General features: G+C 58.4%; 1 protein-coding gene across 2 annotated transcripts; it reads right to left on the bottom strand.

Moving 5' to 3' along the window:
• Positions 1-3,912: 3,912 nt before the first annotated feature.
• ACVRL1 (activin A receptor like type 1) lies at positions 3,913-18,400 on the bottom strand. 2 transcript variants are annotated; one of them, XM_036077884.2, is made up of 10 exons: positions 18,139-18,400; positions 13,382-13,450; positions 12,572-12,823; positions 12,165-12,376; positions 11,804-11,903; positions 11,308-11,454; positions 10,758-11,033; positions 9,962-10,159; positions 7,394-7,524; positions 3,913-6,253 (listed from the first exon to the last, which is right to left on the bottom strand). In XM_036077884.2, the coding sequence occupies exons 2-10, from the start codon at positions 13,443-13,445 to the stop codon at positions 6,119-6,121; spliced, it is 1,515 nt and encodes a 504-aa protein (XP_035933777.1). In that variant the 5' UTR covers positions 13,446-13,450; positions 18,139-18,400; the 3' UTR covers positions 3,913-6,118. The 2 variants fall into 2 exon arrangements, with proteins under 2 accessions (XP_035933777.1, XP_077932115.1); XM_078075989.1 differs by lacking the exon at positions 18,139-18,400 and having other exon boundaries at positions 13,382-13,575.
• Positions 18,401-18,767: the final 367 nt, after the last annotated feature.

The following is an 18,767-nucleotide window of genomic DNA, read 5'->3' as shown; positions in this document are numbered from 1 at the left end:
ACACTGGCCATTCAGAGAACCATCTATTCCACTCCTTTATGTTTGCCCGTTTTTTATTTTTTTTAAGATTTTATTTATTTATTTGACAGAGAGAGACACAGCAAGAGAGGGAACACAAGCAGGGGGAGTGGGAGAGGGAGAAACAGGCTTCTCGCGGAGCAAGGAGCCGGATGCGGGCTCGATCCCAGGACCCCGGGATCATGACCCGAGCCAAAGGCAGACGCTCAACCGACTGAGCCACCCAGGCGCCCGGATGTTTGCCGGTTTTATTAAGGAATTACATCTCTGGGGAAGAAGGAAAAAGAAGAATTGAATAGAGATCTTTAGAACACCTCTGTCCCTGAGCAACGGCTGGCTACTGGAAGGCTCCGTGGTGGGTAAGACCTCATCACCCACCTGGTGGCAGGTTATCTTAACTGCAGTGGGGTAGGGGGGTGCTTGAGAAAAACTGCCTTCATCTAGCTGAGTGTACAAATCCAAACCCAGGAAGGGCAGCCCAGTGTGCTTTGCAAACTTGTTTGCTGTGCTTGTTTTTCTAAAGATCAGTCCAGCTTCTTGTCCTGAAGGAGCATAGATTCCAAACTGGTAGAGTCAAAATTAATGAGATTTTCCAGTAATGAGCCTAAGACTAAAATTATGGAAAATCCACTAATTATAGACTATGCAGCCACCTACTTGGAGCCAGGCCTCTACAGGGAGGAGGGAGAGGGAAGGTCACGGATGCAACCTGTTACCTGACCGTCCTTCCTTCCTGCTGCCACTGCCCTTCTCCCTGGGCTTCGGGGCCTCACAGCACCCAGTGCTTCCTGCCTCTGAGCTCTGACCCCGTGCCGCCCCCCGCCCCCCCGCAACCGGGTCAAGCGAGGCCCTGCTTCTAAGGGCTCTGTAAGGTCAAATTCCTGGAAACTACAAAATAGGGCCCACAGTGGAGGTGGGGGGCATGTTTTCCCCTCAGTTCTGGGAAGCAGTGGGGGAGGGATGCTGGGAGAAGGAAGAAGGTAGAAAAGGCAGACAAAATGCCCATTATACCCAAGCCCGTCAATTTCCTTTCTTCATCTCTTTATCAGTGTTTGTGACTGAGCTTCTTATCAACAGGAAACGCCTGCCTAAGGGGACGAGGCAGGTCCAGGGGGACTGGACGCCAGGGACTGGGAATTCTGGGTAGCACATTGCTGCTGTCCAGCCTGACCGAGTGGCCTCATGATTCCCAGGACCCAGTAAGGCTCGTTGCCTTTGTATCTGGTGAATCCTTAGGTCTGTGTAGTAAGACAGCACACGAGACAGGCCCTGAGGGCAAACGGTCTGCAGGAGGGTAGGGCTCCACGCCGAGCCCTCTGTGACCAAGGACAAGTCACCAAACAGCTCAAGCTATGAAATAAGAATTGCTCTTGGCCCTAACACCCACCAAATCCCCTCCTTTCTAGCTGAGGGGAGGCCAAATGACCTGCCAAGGTCACAGACAACTTAGTGACAATCACCCCAGTTGGCCCTTCTAGTGTGTTTGCCTCGAGCCCTCAGAGGATAGTGCCTGTGCTGGGCATCCAGGGCTGGGACAATTAGGAACTTGGCCCAGACTTCTAGACGAAGGGGAGGAGAGGAGCTCTAGCACTGATTGACCTCCTACTATGTGCCAGGTGCTTTAAAAACACCGATTGTCAGACCAAGATACTGGTCTCCCAGATGGAGCTCCCAGGAGAGGGACAGACTGAGGGTCAGATTTCACAGGAGGCGAAGATCAAATCTTAGTGCTGAAAATAAATGCCCAAGAGGGAGAGCTGGGCCAAGCAAGGCTTTATGGGTGGCTCAGAGGAACAGGTTTATCTAGACGTCTTTCTTCAAATTGGCAGAAGCCTGAATCAAGAGTATGAGAACTGGCTGTTCTCCTGGTTAGGAGACACAGGAAAGGTTCTGTAGAACAGAGCACGGGCTACCTCGCTTCCCATTCCTTTGCCCTCTGCCCATCAGCTGCTCTTCTGCAGCCTCATTCTGCTTTTGGTGGTGGCTGGAGGAATAAAGGAGATTCTAGCGTGCCTCTTGCCCTGTCCCCGTGTCTCCCTGGACAACCCCACTCTTCCCCCTCACCTCACCACTTGCTCCTGCAGTTGGGATCTAGGTCAGTAAGAGTGGGTGGGTGAGAAAGAACAGAGAAGAGACTCATCTAGACGTGACACCCGCAGGGCAGCAGTGACAACACTTTAACCTGAAATCTGCCTGAAAATAGACTGTGTGTCTATGACATTATGCAAATTATATGCAAAGTCAAGAAGCCCTCTGTCTCTATTTCTAGCAAACTGAATGTGGCCCTGGTGGAAGCAGCTCCTTCCAAGAGTCGCCCACCTAGAGTGACGGCGGCACAGATAGCATCGGTCCCCGCCCCGGGAGACTGGACTCAGGCCGCGCACCCCTCCGCTCCGCCCCCAGGCCTGGGTCTCTTACACACAAGGAGGCCATGTCTTGGTCTGTTAGTTTTGATGCAAGGGAGGATTGGGGGGAAGCAGAGCACCCTCCTTGAAAGCTGATGTGGTGTGGGACTGAGGGAGACTGGTGACTCGGATGGAGGAAGGGAGAACTATCCTCCGGGGCCTGGGTTCCTTGAGACCTTGGCAGGGGAAGGGGTGGTCCTCAGCTTCGAAGCTCATGCTCCGAAGACCACCTTCACCCCCACTTGGGCATGTTACAGACACTCATCACCCCTTAGGGAGGGTTCTTATTACATAGATGATCCTCTCCCTCTTTGTACAGGTAAGGAAATTAGAGGTTGGGGCCCCCCAGGAAAATAGGGCAAAACTGCAAAGAAGTCAATGGGTTTTCTTCTTCCACAGGCAGGTTCCCTAGACTCCACGTGGGAGACAGTGGCTAGGACATGGTGATCTCCCAAGGACTCTTCTAACCCTGGAGGGCAACCAGTCGATTCTCCTTTCTCTGACCCCAGCCATGTCCACCCATAGTGTGGACATCAGGGTGGGGATGTAGGGACCAGGGAGGAGAAAGGCTGCCTTTGTGGGAGGCCAGGAACGCTCTAATTTCCCCAAAGCTGGTCTAAGAGTTCCTCTGGGAAGGAGGGTAATGCCTGGGGGAGGGAGGGGGCGGTCCATGGACACAGGCACCAGGCATGAGGCTGACTTGGGGTCTGCAGGGAGTCGGGTCGGTCCTGTGTGGTAGAAAGAATTAGGGTACCCTTTCTACGGTTCCCTAAGAGGGCCTCTAACACAAAGGCACAAATTTTCGAGGCTGGTAAGTCAGATGGAGGAAACCCTCTTTGTTTCTTTCAGTACCTTTCTCCCCCATGACACTTCCTTGCCCCCAGTTTCCCGGGGTTGGGGGTTGGGGAGGTGCTTTCTAAGCCCAGGATGCCAAGATGGGTCCCAGAGGATGATGAGCTCCTTCCCATTCTAGGGATGAGCGCGGAGTCCAGGCAAGGTGGGGGCCCCATCTGGGGAGGGAATCGAGAACAGAGAAATTGAGGCGGATGAGTGCACGCTGCCTCCGCGTAAAGACGCAGAAAGCTCCTTCTTAGGTGTGGTTTTCAGCGGACAGTCCCTGCAAACCGAGGCCCAGCGGAGCGCACGCACGCTGGCGCCGGGCGCGCGGGAGTCGGTCCCGCCCCGGGAAGGGCCCGCGGGTCCCGGCGCAGGGGCGGGGCGGGAGGCGGCCGCTGGGCAGCCGTTGGCCAGCAGAGGGCGGTGTGGCGGGCGCCACGAGCCGGCTGCTCCCAGCCCAGGGACAGAACTGAGATTTGGGCCGCCGCCGTGGGGTGGGCGTCGGGCGCAGGGGTCTGCGCCAATTGTGACTTGTCCCCGCAGGGCAAAGACCGGGCATGATACCCTGGGACCCACTCCTTCCCTGCCCCGTCAGGTTTCCTCTGCAGCAAACCACTGCAGAGGCACCAGCCTGGCAAGACTCAGCAGGAGCTCGAGATTCAAGCATGGTTTATTGAGGACCTACTATGTGCTAGGCACAAGCTAGGTGCTCCCACAGTGTCTCCAAGTAAGAGACTGTAATTTGGGCCCTGGCACACCTTCCTTCCTGCACTCAGAAGCACCAGGCACACTGTTCTCCCCAGGGCCTCCTTCCCTCCCTAGCCACTGGCTACTCTCTCCCAGCACCACCGCCCCTGTCACTCCGCCTCCTGCCTCAGACCTTCTCCCCCTCAGGGATTTTCCAGCCCCCCAGGGAGCTGTGGCCTTCCGTTTCTGGCTGTGGAGTCCCAGGAGGAGACACTTTGCACACCCCATCCAGCAGAGATCAAATCTGGCATGGGGAGGGGGGGTACTGTCTCCTGGGCTGGGTGGGTTCCAGTGACCAGAAGACATGAAAGTGTCCCGAGCTCATCGGAGGACCCAACAGGTCCCTCTCACTTTCTGTTTTCACCCAGTTTCACTTCCTGGTTGTGCTGCGGACCTTGCACAACATGGGGAGACAGGCCTGGGAAAGTGCCACGGTGGCTGGCGGAAGCAGCACGCAAGCCTCCAGGGGAGGTTGTGCTGGGTCATCCACAGCAGGAGGGGAGGAGGCTGTGTTTTTGTCACCTCCTGTGGAGAACTGAGGGTCCTTCTCCACCCAGCCCCGAGGGCTGAGATGCCAGGTCGTCCAAGCTTGGGACTGTCCTTGTCCCTAGCCTGAGCCCCCCCATCCCCCATCCCTCAGGCTCTACCTCCCATCCACCGACCTCCAGCCCATCCACCCGCCCAGGGTTTGGGGTAACCTCTTCATTACATGGACATACACCCTTGACATTGCCAAATGCTGAACTTTCCATGTGTTTCTCCACAGCCACCAGGTTCTTCCTAGACACACGCTGTCTGGGGCCTGGCCAAGGCTGTGGGCCTGGGCCAGGGGCCAGTGGAGAGCAGGAACCTGGGCGCTGGAGGCTTGCTGGCTGGAGCCAAATGTCTTCTGAGCCTTGGAGGCCCTGCAGGAAGCCGGTCCTCAGCCCTTCTCAGTCCTGGACAGAGAAGGCTAAGCCACAGAGTGGGGTGAGTGGCTGGTTTGCCTGCCACTAGGCCCAGGGCTGTCTGAACCCAAAGATGGCTACTGGTTTAAGGCAGGAATTGGGGCTTGTAGAATTTGTCTAGGAGGTCTTTCAGGCACTCCTGGCCTCAGATTAAGTTATTTTCAAGGCCCTACCTTGAGGTAAATTGCCAGGGGCTGGGGCAAAAGGAACAGAAGGGACTGATGAACTGACCTCTGACACAGGCTGAAATTTCAAAGAAAATCAGAGCTGAAAAAACCTCAAAGGACATCAGGACTGAATCTTTCAATATGTAGATGAGGAAACAAAGGTCCTGGACAGTGAAGGCCTCATTCTTGTCCCATGGAGCAACTGCCCAGGGCCAGAACCTGGGTCTCCTGACTCCCAGCTGAGCCTTTCCCAAGCTGTGCTTGGCTTTAGCATCTCCCAGTAGTTCTGAAGGTCTTGGGCCTCCCCAATCTGACCTATTACCTCTCCACCGTCCTCTGACCTGGACACACCTACAGCAGGATTCCCTGGGTTTAATGTCCTAAGATGTGAGCTAGGCTGGGGGTGGGGAAGGGGCCCAGGATCAGGCCCCAGCTCTCCCAGACAGCTGGTGCTCAGCTGGTGGGGTCTTGTCCAGGAGACAGAGGCCCCAGGCAAACCCACAGAGAGGAAATGATGGACCCTGGGTGTGAGGCTGATGCCAGAGGCGATATGTATACTGAAGGCTAGACAGAGCCCTGTGTCACCCTGGCAGCTCTGGTGGGGCAGTGGGGTTGACCGAGGGCAGGGGGAAAAGTGCAGGCCCGGGCTCTGGGACCGTGACTGGGATTCCCTGGTCTGGCCACTCTGGCTCTGGGGCCTCTTTTGCATCCTGTCCTGGGGGTGGTAGGGGCTGCGCCCAGGGCATGAGGGTGGAGAGGGAGCCAGGCGTCAGGGAGCCTGCTGCTTTGAGCAGGCCAGACGGCGGGGGGATCGGGTTTCAGCCCAGCTGTATTTTTGGCTGGATGAGCCGGCAGGCAGGCACAGCCAGCCCGTAGAGGGGCACCCTCCTCCCCAGCACACAGACTCACACTACGTCTCTCTACCCAGATAGGCCACCGTCTGTCGCCCACCCCACATGCACTGCAGGCAGAGGGGAGTCAGGCTTCAGGCCTGTGGCTAGTGAATCACTTTGGGCTTCTCAAGACCGTTGCTGAGCTTCTGCAGTGTCTTCTTGATCCGCAGCGCAGTGAGGCGGGCAGAGGGGTTGGGGTACCAGCACTCCCGCATCATCTGAGCCAGGCCTGAGAGGACCTGCGGGGGGCGGGGAGAGGCAGAGGGGAGGAAGCAGAGACATGGGTCAGGAAAGCTGGAAAGGGGGCGGCAAGGAGGACACCGTGGAATGGGGAGACAGAAGAGGGAGGTGAGAGTGCTGAGGAGGGGAAGAGGAAAGCCAGTGTGGTATGAGGGGGAAGGGAGGCAAGGAGGAGAGGAGAGAGACACAGATAGAGAGGAAGACAGTGGAGTGAGAAGGGGGTGGAAGGCAGCAGGCAGGACAGAAAGACAGTTGTAACTCAGCTCTTCGGGTACACTCAGGCCCCCTTTGGTGAGGAGTGTCTGTGGAATATCTTATACCCGGGGAAGGGGAGATGTGCGAGCCTCGGGGGGGCCCCTCTGCAGCCGGACCCCAGTGCGGAGGGCAGTGTTTCCCAGCACCTCCGCCAGCCCTGGCCGGGCCCAGCGACCACTGCAGGAGTGTCCAGGTGGAACCCAGCCCAGGACGCTCAGCGGGCCCAGCATTCAAGCTGCCCCCTGACAGGGAATGTATGTGTGTGTCCGCAGAGCAGCGCATATATGTGGCTCTTTATGGACAGGCATGTTGTGCGGAAACATACATCTGTCTGTGTACGTATGTGTATATCATGTACAGTCACTCTTTCCGGAAACATCGGTTGAGCACTTCTTGTGGGCCAGCATAGCGATAGAGAACAGGGATATGAGGCGGCGAGGGAGACATGCTCTTTGTCCTCGCAGGACCAGCAGTCTGGCATGTATGTGCACGCCGCATACGTACCTGGGAGGATATGTTTACGTAGAAGCATGTGTACGCCTGTATGTGTTTACATACACGTGTGTGTGTCTTACGTATGAATGTGGAGTGTTTTGAGAAAAAACAAAAACAAACAGCAACAGCAAAAGCTCATAGCAAGAAATGCAACAGAGAGACTCCGACTTTTCAGGCCAGATGGAAGGTTCTGAAAACCCCAGCATAACCCAAATCTCGGGGGTCCACAGGCCAGGGATGTGGGAGGGAGTACCCAGGGAGGGACCCTGGAATCTAGCCTCCGGAATCCCTGCTGGTGAGGCAGAGACCTCGGGCACGTGCTCCTCGGGCCAGAACTCCCAGCTGTGAGCCACCACCCCGTGCCACCCCAGCCCCCGCGGAGGCCTCACCGGGTCTGCAGCCAGCCGGTTGGGGATGGTGGGGGTCTGCTGATCAACACACACCACCTTCTTCATGTCCTCGAAGCTGGGATCATTGGGCACCACATCATAGAAGGGTGGCCTGTAGTCCTCCACGATGCCTGAGGATGGAGGGGGGGATGGGACAGTCACTCGGCACCCCAAGAAGGCTCCATACCATCCCGAGGAGAGCCTTGCCCACCTTCTGTCGCAGGGCCCAGAAAACCAGCTGTCTGACCCATGCTACCCCTGAGAGGGCCACTATAACGTCATCAATATGTTAACAAATAAGAATTACAGCTGTCGATCTTGGCACTCACCATGTGCCAGGCATTGTGCTATAAACACTTTCGTGCTCTACCTTCTTCATCTTTGCGACAACCCAATGGGTATTATTGTTACCTCTAGTTTACAGATGAGAAACTGATGCTCAGAGAAGTTGAGCCTAAGGTTACACCGCTAGTAAGGGCAGAGTCCAGGCTTAAACTCATCTCATCGGATTCCTGGGCCCGACCTTGTTCCAGTCCCTCCGTGGCTGCCTCCCACCCGGGCCCCGGGCACGGCAACCAGGTCCCAACTCTCCCAGATGCCCGATAGAAACGTTTACTGGCCACGTACGCTGTGCCAGGTGCTGTCCCAACAGCATTGCATCAAATCCCCACAACAACCCCATGAGATAAGTCATACTATTAGCTCCACTTTATGAACAATGGAACTAAGGCCAGAGGGGTGAAGAAACATGGCTAAAATCACACAGGTAAGTGAGTGACTGAGCTAAGATTTAAGCCCAGTTGGTCTAACCGAAGCCCACGCGCTTGACCTCTGAGCTCCGCTCACGGGAGGAGAGCTGGCCTACTGCTGGGGGACGATGTGGCACAAGGAGAAAGGGATTTTTACCCAGGTCCACGTAACAGCCACCCACCGTCAGCGACAGGCCCTGCTGCCCCCCCTCGGCCGCCTGCGCCGCTTCTCCTCGTCGTCCCTTAGCAGGAGCCTTCTGAAGATGCTGCGTGCAGAGCGGCGGACAGCTCAGGCAGAAGAGGCCAGACCCAGAGAAGGTGCCCCAGACCAACCCCCGGCCCTGCTTCCCAGCCTGAAGCGGGGGGCCGTGGCCACACAGCCACAACCTCAGTAGGGCCTACACCAGCTGTTCTCCCCGTGGCGGGCTTCCAGGCCGGCCCCTGTGCCGCTCGAGCCCTAATCAGTGCTGCATAGAGGCCTGAGCGTGTCTAATGGGCCTTTAATCAGTGCCGGGGCTGACACCAGATTACAGTGTTTATAATGCGCCACGAATCTGTGTGGGGCTGACAGAGCTTCCCTCCGCCCCAGGAGCCTGCAGTCCGCCTCCCCCTTCAGCCCTGGCCGGTCCAGCCTTCTCTTCCTGCCGGCAGCCTCCTCCAAGGGGCCTCGGCTCCCTCCAGGTGCCCCCTGCCCCAACCCCGACCCAGGGGTCTTTTGAGCCTCCTCGGGGAGTTCACACCTGAAGGGGCAGGAATCTGAGCCCCTCGAGAGTCTCCCAGAGAGACGGGTTACACCCTGGCCTCCACCTGTCAATGCTGAGGGTAAATGAAGCCTGGCATGGGGCTGGCTCCTAGCAGGCGCTCAGGAAATGAGAATGTCCCTGTCCTCAAGGAACAGAGCTCCAGTCATAACCTGAGGTTGTCCCCAACCTGTCAGGACCGCCAGCAATCCCTCCCCATAGACAGCCTCCACAGAGACTGACAAGCCTCCCCATCTGGCCCAGACCACCACCCAATACCCATCCACTCCAGGGCTGGGAGGGCACCGGCCACAGGGCTGCCCCTGTACTGGCCAGTGGGAATGAGGGCCCTCCACCTGCTCCCAGCCCCTCCAGAGGCACCCCCAGTCACAATGAGGCAGCGATAAGCAGGCAGTGCGGATGCTGTTATATCCTGCATGTTTGTAGCAAAGAAACCACGGCCCCAGAGTCAGATTGCCTGGTTTCAGACCCTGGTGCTGCCTCTAGGCAGCTCTGATTCTGGACCTCAGTACCCTCACCTGTGAAATGGGGATGATACTGTGTCAGGCATTCGTTATTACAATCAATTGCCACGAATATTCACTGAGCCCCAGAATAGCTCCAGATACTATCCTAGGATTATCTCAGCAACTAGAACTATCTTCATTCTCATTTTCAAATGAAACTGAGACCCAGAGGGTTTAAGTAACCTGCCCGTGGTCAGTGGCAAATCAGGAAGGGAACCTAGGCAGTCTGATTCCCAGCCCATGCTCTTAACCACAAAGTGATACCACCTCTTGCCAACACGGGATGATGAACTAAGATAATACACGGCTATAGCATGTGTAAGCTCATGTGTCAGCTCAGAAGTTAGCTGCTACTGATATTTCTGGTACTACTACTTATCCAAGATTTCACAGCCAGACAGCGCCACAGGGTCACACCTTAAAAGGTCACTCAGTTGAACACTCAGGCCATGGGCACCATCCACGCAGGAAGCCCCTGTCTCCTGCCTGTCCCGCCTGTCTAGCCATCTGCCCCAGGCCTCTTTCCCCACCCTGTGCAGGGCTGGCCCTCACCGTTGACAATGGTCCGACGGGCAATCTCCCACAGCACCAGGCCAAAGGCCCAGATGTCTGTCCACTTGTAGGACTCGAAGCAGTCGGTGCGGATCTGCTCTTCCAGCACCTCGGGGGCCATGTACCGCTTGGTGCCCACTCGCGGGTTGTTGCCGATGTCCAGGTAATCACTACTCTGGGAGTGCATCACAGCCAGGCCTGTGGGTACCAGGCCTGTCACTCCTGCTGCTCACCCGAGCCCACAGGCAGGGTGGCCCCAGAGGCTGGGGTGCAGGAGGCAAGGTGGGCGTGGAGAGAGATGGTGGGACATGGAGCCCCAGGCAGACGGAGACCTGCCTGGAGGCGGGCTGGGAGACCGCAGCCACCCGGAGCCCACCTGTCCTGGTTATGCTTGTGTAGCCCTCCCGCGAGGTGCCCAAGCGCCCGGAGAGACGTGAGTCGGCAAGGCAGGCGTTATTGTGCCCATTTCACAGAGCAGAACCCCCAAGGCCTGGTGAGGAGAGCAAGGCAGTTAAGTGAAGCCAGGGTGAGAACCCAGGTTCCTGGTGCCCTGCCCCATTCTCCCAACTCCTGGAGCCAGGGCGGTATGCTGGAAGGAGCTGCAAGGAAACCTGTGGGGCTCTCGCAGAGGTGAAATGAGATAACACACGCGCCAGGAGGTTTTAAAGCACCAATTGGTAGCGTCCTTGTCGCCACACACACTCACGCACGAGCAGGCAAAGGCAGAACCTAGTGGGGAGGGAGGGGGCTCGAACCCTGCGCCCTGCAAAGGGCCCGCCCCTGCGCAGCAGCTCACCCAGGTCGGCGAGGCAGCACTGCAGGTTGCTCTTGACCAGCACGTTGCGGCTTTTGAGGTCTCGGTGGGCGATGGCCGGCTTGCCCTGCGTGCCGAAGATCTCCACGTGCAGGTGAGCCAGGCCGCAGGCAGCCGACACAGCCAGCCTGAGGGCCAGCTGGGGCTCCAGCGTCTGCCTCTGCAGGAAGTCGTAGAGCGAGCCGTGCTCGTGGTAGTGCGTGATGAGCCAGAGCTGCGTGCTCGAGTTGCGGGAAGTCATGTCCGAGGCAATAAAGCCTGTGGGCAGAGGGTCAGGGGGCTCAGCCAAGGGGCGAGGGAGAAGGGAGGCTGCACTGATCGGGGTCAGGGTCAGGGCTGGGGCTGGGGACAGAGGACAGACGGTCAGGGCAAAGCTGGGGCTGGGCTGGAGGCCGGTCTGGCTTAGGTCCGAGAGGAAGCTGGAGTCAGAGGTCAGGGCTGAGGGGCCGACGGGAGTCCTTCAGGACTAGGTCGGTGTCCCTGAGTGCAGGGGGCTGAGCCCCTGGCCTGGCTTAGCATATGCCCCACTCGCCTAGAATGTTGTCGTGTCTGAGCAGCACTGTATTGTAGATCTCGGTCTCCCGGAACCAGGACTGTTCATCCCTCGAAGAGAAGATCTTGACGGCCACGCTCTCACCATGCCACAGGCCACGCCACACCTCGCCATAGCGGCCCTTGCCTGATCCGATGGGGGGCGGGATGGGAGAGGTCACATTTGGGCCCGCACAGCCCCTGGGCTTGGGGATCCCCAGAAGAAACCCCCATCTTGGTGCTACACTGACCCCCAACTGCAGAACCACTGACGTTTATGTTTCGCTTAATCCAGCCCCAGCCCCAGCCCCATTTGCCTTGTTGCCCCCAGCACCTACAGAAGGATCTAGCCCTGACCCATCTCCAAGCCACTCCCTACCCAGCAGAATTCCCATTCGGGGCCTGGCCCTGCCCACGACTGCGAGGCCAAGAGCTGCTCACTCCTGCAAGCTCATGGGAGCCCTTGGTCCCATCCCCCAGGCTCACCCATGGCTCACCTACACACTCCACAAGGGCCACTTGTCGCGCCACTGTCCTTTGCACCAGGAAGGGGAGTCCTGAGCCACTGCCCGTGGTGCAGTCACTGTCCAGGAGATCCTGGGGGGTACGGACAGGCCACTGAGAGGCTGCCCCCACCTGGCCCAGCCCATTTCTTCCTCCTTAAGCTGGGCCCTGCTGCTGTGTCCCCACATGCTCCTCACTCGCCCACCCCCCCCCACACACACACCCCCACTAAGATCTCGGAGTGTCTGCGATTGTGCCTTTCTTGGCTACCTGTCCCTCGGCACCCCCTCTGATTCTGTGGCTCCTGTCGCCCCCTCTCCCCCTTCTGCATCCCAGGTTCCCCCAGGCCCATACCCCCAGCATGCTGTCCCCCTGCTCAGATGCCTTCAGGATGAGGCTGGACTCGCCCAGCTCGCTGTGCAGGCCCCGCTGCTTCTCCTGCCTCCGCCGGACATGCCACAGGCCCAGGGCACCCAGGGCCACCAGGGCCAACAAGGCCAGCACGGGGCCCAGGATCAGAGGCAGCTGGCCATCTACCTTCGGCTGCTCCGGAGGAATCTGGGTGGCTGGTGGAGGGGACACACTGAGGCCCAGCTTCGACCAGGCCAGACCCGCCCCCCCCCCCACCTGGCCACTCTGCCAGTCCGATCCCAGGGTCCTGCCTCCCCCCTCCCCGCCCCCCAGCCAGAGCGCGAGGCGGGAGCAGGGCGGGGCGGAAGGTCCGAGAGGATGGGGAGGGCGGGCCGCGGCGGCGCACGTACCCTCCAGCACCAGGGACACGTTGTGGTTGCACAGGGGGCTGTAGCAGCAGTAGTGGTTCACGAACTCGGTGGGGCGCCCGCGGCACAGCTCCTCGTGCAGGCTCCCACAGCCCCGGTGCTGCTGGGGGCGTTGGCCCTCCTCCCGCACCAGCACGACCGTGCACCAGGCCCCCTGGCACGTAGGCCCCCTGCAGTGTGGGCTCTCACAGGTGCAGGTCACCAGCGGGCCCCGAGAGGGCTTCGTGGGGTCGCCTGGGATACACACCGGAAGCTCAGCCACTCTGGGCCCGACCCCTAGGCAGGGCCTCACACCCGGGTCTGTCCAGTTACACCTCCCTTCTGACCTCTCAAACACACCCCCTGAAGCCTTGGTCCTTTAGTCCCATCCTTAGATTATCCTTCCTTCCAGAACCTTACCCTCTGACACAATGAGAACCAGGCTACTGTCCCTTCCCTGATCCTAGGACCTTCGCTCCCGGTTCTAGGCCCAGCCCTGGCTCCCAGCCCCAACCCTGAGGGCTCTCCCAGGCCCTCCCTGCCAACGTGCCCACTCTCTGCACCCCCCAGGTAGAGTTTCCCACCCTGGAGGCCAGTAGAGCACCATCCTGTGGGTTTGGATCAGAAGGACAGCAAAGGAGGGCTGGGGTAGCTGGGGGTTTAGTCTAACTGAGCCTGCCTCCCACCCTCCAGCCAAGCTCCTAAGTGCCCCCTCTCCCCAGCTCCTCAAATTCAGCCTCAGCAAGAGCTGAACCCAGCCAGCCCTTTCCCCATCCGGGCCCCCTGTCCCCTACCTGCTTCCCTAGTACTTACCCTGGGTCAGGCCCAAGGCCATCAAGAGCATCAGAAAGCCTCTCCTGGGGAGGTCCAAGGTCATGGTCTCTGCAGAGGACAGGGGGTACAGTAAGATCTGTGAAATGTGATCCCCTCGGTGTTTTCAGCCACTGATTGTGGGTCCCTCCCACCCAGAGGAAATCACTGGGAGTTTTTGGGGGGGCAGGGAAGCCTCCTCCCTACTCCCTGTGTCTGGCTTTGGGGCGGGGCCTGCAGGGGAAGTCCTGGTTCACTTCCCCATGGAAACCATCCTCTTAGGGGTAAAGGGTGGGGGAGCCATGTTTAAGTGACGGAGAGTTTGGGGGACTCCCAGCTATTTACCCCTGCTTCTGAGTTCAGACTGGAGGGCACAGAGGGCATGAGGCCAGGGTGGAAGGAACATCCTTTCAGCAGTGCCCCCCCACCCTTCTGTCCTCTGCCTCCTGCCCACCCCACCCCACCCCCGTCCACCCCTTTCCCAGTGCCCCCACCCCCCTAGCACTGGCTGCCTCAAACATAAACAGGCTCCTGTCTTCACTTCCTGCCATTCAGGGTCCCGCCAAGCTGGGAACAGGAATCAAGATTGTTTAGATTGGGGTCTGGATAGAACAGGCAGGAGTCACGCACAGCAGAGAGCTCAGGGGATATTCTCAGGGCAGGCTGGGGTGGCTACAGGGTCTGGAAGAGCCGCCTGGGGCGGGACAGCCCCATGGCAGAATTCTAGGGGGACACCGTGGGAACCACAAAGCCCAGCTCCTTATTTTAGAGAAGATGGAGATTAAGCCTCAGACAGAGGAGGAGACTCGTCCAAGGTCAGACTTGTCCAAGGTCAGTGGCAGTACCAGGAGTACACCCCAGGTGTCCAGACTCCCAAGCCACTGCTTTCTCCATTCTGTCTCCCAATCCAGGTGGCAGCCTGGGTCTGAGCCCTCAGGGTTGTACAACCATACAGATCTTGAACAGCGCTTGCTCATGCCAGGTGTGAAGAAACCTCTCTACACCTCACCAGAGTATAAGATGCCCTTTCTGAGCCATTCCCTAGCCCCCTTCCTTCTCTCTCCTTGCTGTCCTGGGAAGGGGTGGGGGTAGGGCCAGTGAGTGTGGGAGGGGAAGTGAAACATACTTAGGCACTGAATGTTTGACCTTCCGTGGCTGGTTAAGGTTGAACTTTTCCAGAAGTGTGGTAGAGAGTGTTAGGGAAGTAATTCTGATCTCTGATAGTCCCCAACCCAGGTCCCAAACCATCTAGTACTCCAGAAGCCACCCCCTTCTTCATTTCTCAAAGGTTGAGAACAAGAAGATAAGGGCTGATGCTGCAGCAAGGACTGAGGTCAGACAGCAAGAAGGACTTTCTGAACGGTGGCGAGTGTGCAGGTGTGTGCCTGGGGACAGGATCCCCAGGCAGGAGCAGCTAACACGAGGGAGAGGGAGTGTCTTTGGCATAACACAGCTGGGAGGGCTGGCTGGCTGGCCACATGGGCTTCGGCAGGCCCACAGTCTAAGAATGGGGTACCAAGGGGCGCCTGGGTGGCTCAGTCGTTGAGCGTCTGCCTTCGGCTAGGGTCATGATCCCAGGGTCCTGGGATGGAGCCCCGCGTCGGGCTCCCTGCTCGGCGGGAAGCCTGCTTCTCCCTCTCCCACTCCCCTGCTTGTGTTCCTGCTCTCGCTGTGTCTCTCTCTGTCAAATAAATAAATAAAATCTTAAAAAAAAAGAATGGGGTACCAAATGAAGCTCCGTGGTGCTGAGGCTCTGAGGGCAGGATGGTTGGGGGTAGGGGGGGCTCACGGGCCTCTCTGGCTGGTGGCAGCTCTGGTCTTCCTGCCTGGGCTTCCTCTGCCCCAGAGGCCCAGGGCTGGGGGAGGAAACAGAGCCTTGGGCTGCTGCAGCTGTGTCCCCAGCCTCTTGCCTGACCTCCTGCCTCTTGCCCTTCCCGGCAGGCAGTGAGGGCTGTGGCAAGCACTCAGCAGCGGGACTGGTAGCTGGGGAAGGAGGCCCAGACGAGCTGAATTTGCCCACTGGAGTAGGGGCGGGAAGCCATCCATGGAAGCTTTTGCTTGCCCAGAAAGCCGCTAAGGAGAAAGTATGGGGCAGGAAGGAAAGGGTGGATAACAGTAAGGATGAAATTGGGCATCCTTTTCGGATTCTCTACCCATGCGTCCCCTTCTCTGTGCCCCAGTGTACCCCCTTACCTACTTTATTATGCATCAGAATCGCTTGAAGTGCTTCGTCAGAAATGCACATTCTTTGGTCTCACCCCCTACTTCCAAATTCTGACTTCAGTCCATCTGGGACCAGCAAAAGGTCTCCAGGTAATTCTCATCAGTTGCATGGGTACCACCCCTTGAGAAATGTGTCCTACATGGTGCTAAATCTGGTCCACGTGTTTTCATTTCACTGTGTGGGGCCCTGCTGGGGGACCGGGAGCAGGGTGCAGAGGGCAGAGACTCTCACTCCCACCAGGGCACCTTCCCACCGCCCCCCAACTGGAGAAGCCAGGGACTTGGAGACACTGCTGAGGGAGAGCGGGGTGAGGGCTTTGTTCTCCAGCATCCCAGGCTCAGCCATGGTGCAGGGAGGGCCTGGCAGCTTTTGCAGAATCCACCTCTGGTCTAATCTCAGGAATATGGTGGAGTAAAATTGTGACTCTCCAGCCTTTAACCGGGCCCAGCATGGAGTGAAGTACAGGAGGGTGCTGAGTCCTGACCAGTCTGAACTCCAGGCGACCCTGAATGATTGGCCCAGACACCGGACTCTAGCACAGACTCCCGGGGACGGGTGGCATCCCTCCACTTCGAAGCTGGAAGATCTTCTGCTGACAGAAGCATCACTGCTGTTGGCCAGAAATCCCAAGTGCCAAACTAATTTCAAACGTTATCTTACCACCATGAGAGCCTTCATAATAAGAATTAACCGTCTCTGAATACTAGTTATGTGCTAAGGACTCAGTTTTGACGGTTCATCTCATTTAATCCTGGCAACCATCCAGTGGGGAAACTGAGGCTCAGGGATGTTAAGTTTCTTGCCTACAATCACCACGTGTGTCCTGATCGACTTAAATTGCTGGTAGTATTGGTATGCTGGTAATAAATGGTAATAAGTCCTCACTTGGACATTTTCTGCCTCCAATTCTTGGGTGTTCAGTGAGTCCCTCAAAGGAGGAGAAAGAGCAAGTGGGTTTTGCGGACAGTAACAGATTGCACAGAGCTGTTGTCATCGCTGGGTGCCTGATGCGGGTTTGTTTAGATGTGAAGACAGAAATCATCTGCTTGCTGTGGGCTTAGTCTTCAGCGGAAGAACCAGAGTCGTGGTGCGCTCAGAAGGTGTCCGTCATTCTGTTTCTCCTCGGCACGCCCGAGGCGCCGTCACAGGGCTGCAAGAGCCTCGCTCAGTGCGCCAACAAGGCTTAGCCAAGCAGCGGAGGGCTAGACTGAGCTGCCCTGTCCCATACACACAACACTTTCATTGCCATCACCTCCCTGGCCCTTCACAGCCGTGGGATGAAGCATCAAGCCTTGGTCTTAGGGCCAGACTTGTAGAAGGGGCGGGCAGCACCGGACAAACAGGGGTCAGGGTTCAAATCCTGCCTCTACCTGGGTTCAAATCCTGCCTCTGGGTTCAAAGCCTGCCCCTGCCACTTAGAGCTATGAGATGTGGGGCAAGTTACTTAAACTTTCTGAGGCTTAGGCTTCCCTACAAAAAATGAGAATAACAAGAGTGCTCATTTCAGGGGTACACTGTAGTAAACTTATTTAGCAGAGTACTCAGGGGCACACAGTAAGCGCCTAATAAATGCCACCCCAAAACCCAACAGCACCGTTTACACCATCCATGGGGCTTTGGACAAGTGACTCAGGTCTGAACCTCTTTCCCTTCCAGGACCTGTCCTGCTAAATTGTGGCCAGGATTACATGAGAAAAATGTAGCTAATGTACATCTAAGACTACACAGTAGGTCCTCAGTAAATGGTATCTGTTTTTACCACCCAAAGAAATGGGAGGACAGGCATTAGGGCAAATGGGGCAGAGAGGGATCAGAGAGGACAGACCCCGACTCAGGCCGAAGCTGCCCCTACAGAGAGGGTGAGCACTATAGTCCACTACACCCCCGTCCTTCAAGAAGAAAAGCGAGGTGGGTAGCCAGCCCAGAGATGCCCTTAACAGCACTGACCTCCAGGGCCAGCTGAAAACCTGGGGTCCCAGCCTGCAGGGAGACTGGGAAAGCCTCTGGCCTGGATCCCCAGGGAAGGCCATGGCATGGGGATTATCTGACCATACAGGGTTGGAGGTGAGGTTTGTAGGATGGAATGACAGTGGCAGATTCCTTAAGCAAGAACTGCAAAAGGCTGGTTTGGGAGGTGGGCTTCAAGTGGGGGGGGTGGGGCTCAACAGGGTTGGAAGTAGATGCTCACTCTCAGGCGAAGGCAGCTGCCTGGAGGGACATGTGACCCTTCGTCTGGGAAGAAGAGCAGGAATCCCTTCTGCCCATTTTACAGATGAGGCTAGGGGAGCAGAGAAGTTAAGTGACTGGCCCCAGGAGCCGGAAGTTTTCTGATTCCCAGCCCGGGTTCGGCCCAGTCTGCTCCAGTCTCAGAAACGTCACGGGCAGATGTGCGGGGAAGGCGAGGGGCAGCTCGCCCTAGTGAGGAGCCGGGACTGACCCTACGGCGACCTCTCTGAGGTGCTCTCTGGGATCTGCCCCAAGAAGGGCCAGTGCGGGGTGGATGGGGGGGTCAGGCGGCCCGCGGACCCGGACTCACCTCTGGGCCCGCCCTGCGGGCAGGGGGCCGGGCGCCTCCCCTCCCCAGCGGCGGCCGCGGTAGCCGGGCGAGCGCTGGACGGCTGCGGGCGCGGGTCGTGCGGGGCCTGGGACGGTGCTGGGGCCCGGGAGGGGCTCGCTCGGCGCGGATGGCGCGGCGGCCTCCCGGGACTGGGAAAGGGGCTGGAGCAAAAATGTTTCTTATTCCAGCGTCTTCCTGCCTGGCCCGGCTCCACCACTCCCTCCTAATAAACCGTTTCCTATTGCCCAACTAGCCGACGGGCCGCCCGCTCGCCCCTCGCTGGGGCCGCAGGGCCCGGACCCTCCCCCGCGCGGCTCCCAGAACCCGAGGGCAGCCGCCACCCTCGGCCGCCCCCCGCCCGGGGATCGCGGCTGCGCCCCCGCCCCGAGCCTCCCACATCCGCCTCCCCGAGGGGGCGGTCCTTGGACTCGGGCCGCGGGGGTCTCCGTGGGGATCAGGCCCGGAGCCGTGGGACCCGGAGCCGTGGGACCCGGAGCCACGGTCTGAGGGCCGGCCCGAGGAAGGGATGGAGGGGGAGGCGCCCCCTCCCGCTCTGAGCCGCGGAGGGGGCGGCCTGGCATCCGGGACTGGAAGGGGGGCACCAAGCG

This window comes from Halichoerus grypus, chromosome 6 (genome assembly GCF_964656455.1).
Source record: "Halichoerus grypus chromosome 6, mHalGry1.hap1.1, whole genome shotgun sequence".
Taxonomy (NCBI): Eukaryota; Metazoa; Chordata; class Mammalia; order Carnivora; family Phocidae; genus Halichoerus; species Halichoerus grypus.
This window is presented reverse-complemented; position numbering and strand designations above follow the sequence as displayed.